The sequence below is a fragment of the Papilio polytes genome, unplaced genomic scaffold (genome assembly GCF_000836215.1).
Source record: "Papilio polytes unplaced genomic scaffold, Ppol_1.0 DF822178.1, whole genome shotgun sequence".
NCBI lineage: Eukaryota > Metazoa > Arthropoda > Insecta > Lepidoptera > Papilionidae > Papilio > Papilio polytes.
The window spans coordinates 6,085,741-6,091,009 of record NW_013527026.1 but is presented as its reverse complement, the minus strand read 5'-3'; the positions used below and the strand labels follow the sequence as shown (position 1 = coordinate 6,091,009).

The 5,269-nt window shown below is 31.9% G+C and overlaps 1 protein-coding gene and 1 long non-coding RNA gene across 2 annotated transcripts in view; one reads left to right on the top strand and one right to left on the bottom strand.

Moving 5' to 3' along the window:
• LOC106106469 (cytochrome P450 6k1-like) overlaps nt 1–312 on the bottom strand; it is a 3,315-nt gene extending 3,003 nt beyond the window's left edge. Inside the window, exon 1 of the mRNA XM_013287048.1 lies at nt 153–312. Within this exon, the coding sequence (XP_013142502.1) occupies nt 153–311 (159 nt within the window). The 5' untranslated portion in view covers nt 312. The remainder of the gene's footprint in view (nt 1–152) is intronic.
• Nucleotides 313–3,870: 3,558 nt separating this feature from the next.
• Nucleotides 3,871–5,269, top strand: LOC106106586. Its single transcript, XR_001225812.1, has 3 exons — nt 3,871–3,946; nt 4,488–4,643; nt 5,227–5,269. It is a non-coding gene; the product is annotated as an uncharacterized LOC106106586 (long non-coding RNA).

Below are 5,269 nucleotides of genomic sequence, written 5' to 3'. Positions count from 1 at the left end.
CTCACTTTTGTTTTTTTTTTTTTTGATGTCACTGTCAAATAAGATAACAAACTTCGATATTTCCATCGCATATTTTACCCATTGGATTGTTATCAGACAATTTATAATTTGGTGGGACAGACCCTTAACATATAGACAAGTGTCATACTAACCGAATTATAACGTTGTAAGAACGTCAAATTCCCCAGCAGTGGGTTCGGCGGAACAAAGGGTACGCCTCGGTCCGCCCAATATCTTTTCACTTTTGACCAACGCACGTAAACCCACGCCAGAAATAGTGATGTAGCAAATATTAACAGCAGCAAAAACATCTAAAATACCAAAAAAAATCGTAAACTTAAATCGATATTTAAGTTATCTCAAGCTTGGAAAACTTAGTACTTTTGAATACTTCTAATCGACTGTTATCCCATTAAAAGCCTTAGCAAGTTGTATGTAAGAGGTGGCGTCTTCAACGCTTTGCGACCAAAAGCCTAAATGATCTCTAGATGGCAAATATTGGCAGGAAAATTTTCCATAGCGTGCAATGCGCCATTTGCTTTTTTTTCACTCTTTTCTTGTGTTTCTTTTTGTTTCCATTAATAATTGTGTATATGGCCATTGTTAACATTGGAAGGTACTGATCACGAACTAGCGTTAAGAATAATAAGTATCCATTGAATCAACTAATTTGTTTCATTGTTTTTACTTAAATTTATATTTAGATTAGAGTATTTTCTTGACAGATTAAATAAATCTATCACTTAACAGATGTCACGTTGTTAAATACTTTGAGCTCAATATTGAAACGACATTAGAACGTGTAACAGCGTCCAAATTTCATTAACATTTGTGTTTGGCAGATCGTAAGTGATGTGAAGCGATATGTTTAAGATTCGTATTACTATTCCGCCGTGAGTTTTATGGTACACAAATAGATTTAAAAAAAAGTTATATGCAGGATGGCATAATATAATAACTTGCTGTTGTTAGCGACTTCGTCCGCGTGGAATTTAAAAAATAATAAAAATATAGCAACATGTTACTACAGTAGTTTTTGAATTATTTCAATACACACAAAAATACAAATCTTTCCTCTTTACAACATTAGTTTAGAATATTATAAAATTAAACCTTATTTTATTCCTAAACTTGTTTAGAGGCTAATTAATAACAGATTAGTTAAGCTACAATTGATAATAGATGGCGCTGAGATCAATTGTAAATATATTTGTAATTTAAAAATAAAATCATATTTAGATTACATAGTAACATGTATTGTAAGGAAGTTAATTATAATATAATAATTGTTTAAGATGCAAAAATATTGTTGATGAATATTTAATAACGTACTGGCCGCCAAGAAAACATTAGACATAACTTTAATTTTAAAAAAACAACAACAATTTTAGGCGCGAATGTGAGCAAGATGTGAAGCGAACAATTTAATGGCGTTTTTAACAGTGCGTTTTTACTATTTTTAGTAAATAGTATGTGTGTTTATCAGCAAATAAAGAAGATTTTATAAATGGTACTAATTTACATATATATTTAACGTATTACAATAACGAATTACCTTTTCTTTGAATAGCTACGACGTAGCGTGCACTAGACTACTTCAATACTGCCAAGTTCTAAACAATGCACACTTTTATAAATGAAGAGAACTTTTAAACACAATTACGCACAAAAACACTTATTAAAATTTATCTAAAATCACATTTTTTTCGGTACATCCCTAATAGAAAAAGTCACAGTTTGCGCCCGTGTCAATCTTGTTAGGCATTTCCTACACAAGGCAACTTAAATATGAAACTAAAATTGTTACGCTAGTCCACACAACATTGAATCGTTTTCCACTGACAATCTCAACACACCTGTACTGAAGGACAAAGAATGGCGACGCAAAAAATGTTTGCAATGTATGCCAATGTACGAATCTTTATTTTATTGTATTACGTAATTCACTTAACGAATAAAATCGCTGCGTAACGTAGCTTTACTTAGCCTTATGTGTGAAAAGCCTTAATTACAGTTGTCCTGCTTCTTAGACATTCTCACTTAATTGCATTCTTTAACATTCTTCATATAAGAAATTATAAGAGCAGGCGCACACCTTTGACTAAACTATCCCACGAATGTTGTGCGATTGTCGATTGTCAATTGTTTTGGCAGCCGAATCAACTGTTTAGTTGCACAACTAAAGAGAGTAGTGTGCGCACCTCCATATAAGCTCATAGGGATCAAAGCAAGACTAAACAGTTCTACGACAGTTTAGTCAAAGGTGCGCGTACGCTCTAATATGTGTTATGGTTGTCTAAGGGATGTCGGTGTCGGATCAGTTAAGAATAAATGACTCACTGCTCTTTTGCCCATTTATCACAAGTTTAAGTTAGTCGAAAGTAATGCAGTTTTTTTTAATAGAACAAGCAGCTAGAATAATGTTCTCATTCAACTGAGGCAAACAAAAATTTCATTAAAACTTTGAAACTCCGTTCGCCATATTTCATTCCACAGGTTTTTATAACACAACACGCGGGATTTTTGTGTTTGTTTTATGTCCATAATTTGTACCGGAAACCTCGCGGACTACGGTACAGGTTAAATATTCAAAAGTAATTTAAAAAACGGAATATATTACTTCGCTTTGCAAAATTTACGACGTCCTGTTATGACTTTGGCTTCTGCATCAGTGTTAATAAGCTTGCTTCGTAACATCTTATTCTAGACTAGTTGTTCCCATGCGGCTTTACTGAATTATAAAAACTTTATTTTTTTGTTTACATTTATCAATTTGTTAATTGCAAATGACAAAATTTCCGTTACCACAATAACCTTGCTTCCCTAATGTTGGCAGCTTGTAGTTTATGGTGCCTTTCCCACATAAAGGGTTTTGTTTCAATTTATTTACCTCTAAGTTTAATAGCGTGAAGGTAACAACCTAAATTGTGTAGTAAATGTAGGGTTTTTTATTAATTAGCTATTCAAATAACTTTTACTATTTTTTTTCGTCATAGTGATCGAAAAATTTGCTCGTAAAATATGTCGTAAATATAAAAACACTTAATAATGGAGTCCTCATAATATAACACACGCAAACTCAATTATTATAATCATTAAAAAAAATTATAACTACAAAATGCACTGACATTCACTGAAGCTGGTCACACTGCCATGTTATATGCGAAGAAGCTACGTCACCGAGCTCTGATTGGTGTTTGAGATAGAGTATTGGAGGGTAAAAAATATTGCAGCGTTTTTAATTTATATTTCAATGGAGACAAACATTTAAGGTCTCCAAATGTTATTATAGGTTTTAAAATATTAAACATAACTTTATTTGAATTTGTAACATTAGGAAACATCCCCATTAAATGCAATCGCACAACGGTCGTGCGATTATTAATTATTTCGCAGTTAAATCAACTCTTTATTTGGACAACTAAAGATCGAGTAGTGTAACATATAAGCTTATAAGATTCATAGCGTGACTAAACAGTTGTGCGATAGTTTAATCAAAGGTGTGTACGCATTCTAATACTAAATGTAAATCACTCTTCTATATTAGACTATACTCTAAAACATATAAAAAATATTGGGAAATGCAAAACCAGTTACGTCGAAGGCGTTTCGAATTCATTTTTACTAATTTAAATTTGTATTTTCTACATGTACTGTTTTCAGATACTTTATGACTCTCCGGGGAAGAAAACGTATCAAAACCAATTCTTCAAAAACGATTAAATCAATTGTAGGCTACAATGAAATTTACATAATTAAGTACAAACCCATATACTTAAAATTATAATATACAACACTACAGATAACAGCGACCAAAATAATTGTATTACGTGTAGAAGTCGAGATAAACAATAATTTATAACAAAGTAATTTAATTGTCATTAGGTTTTCATTGGAGTGGTAGTGTCGACAGAAAATTAGTTTTTATAACTTAAACAGGACGAATGTAAGTTTTTTTTTTATCTAGATTTATAAGATAGATTCTAGTTTTGATTTATAATTTGTCTTTTTATAAAAAAAGTAGTTCGAAAATATATTAACCAACGAAAAATAATATTTCAAATTGAAGAAATAAAACGAATTCATTAAAATTCAATTAATTTATTAAGATTATCGTAAACACGCGCAAAATTAAAGTGAAATTGTTTAAAAACAACATACTGGATTGATTCCTTAAAATTAGTGCAATCCATAGAAGTGAATATAAGTGAAGATTGCGTTTATTTTCATGTACTTTTATTTTAGAAGATTTAGGCTCACTAAAGAATTTTAACCATTTTTTCCTCTGTGTCCGCAACTCGTTTATTCCGGGTAATCCGCAAAAATCTGTGCCGACTTTGATAGGACTTTTAATGGAAAGTAGTCGATGTATGTATAGTTTTTTTTAGCTTTTTTCCACGCTGACGAAGTTACTTGCAACCGCTACGGAAATATAGCGGATAATTGTGCTCTAACCAACGATGGTATTTATTTTCGAATATTTTCAGATGTTAGTCTTACTAACAACAATACTATTGCTCCTTTTAACATGGTTTGTGGTCCGTTGGCAGCGAGTACGACGTTATTGGGCAGATAGGGGGGTACCTTATTTACCACCACATCCTGTTCTGGGAAGCCTGACGTTCTTGCAGAAGCAAAATGCTGTAAGTTCTTTCAAAATTTAATTTAAAAACCAATATTATTGACAGACAGACAATGAGTTTTAATATAGAAAAGAATTAAATGCATTTATTGTTTTCGTATGCGAATGTAACACAAAACATGTTAATATATAACATTTGTTTTTGTAACAGTAGTCAGTATCTGTGAATACTATTATTATATCATTAGTACTTATATGTCCAGTTATATATGTGCATTGCCACTAATCTACAACAATGCGATACATCAAGATTATGTTACTGATATGCAGATTGCAATTTGTACTGCAGTACCGGCAGTGCAGAGAGTACATTTATATCAATTCTTACTTTTAGAGCGTGCCCTTTTGACCAAACTATCGCACAACTGAGTCTTGCTTTGATTCCTATGAACTTATCTGGAGGTACACTACTCGAATTTAGTTGTGCGACTAAATAGTTGACTTGGTTGGAAACAATCGGCAATCGCATTACAATTATGCGATTGTTTAGTCAAAAGTATGCACCCCATTTTGAAATAAATTAAACGACAGAAATTATTATTGACTTTGATTTTAGACACAGTTTAAAATATAAATTTATCTAGGCTCTATGGATGCGGGATGTATACTTGCGTGTTCGCACTCCCT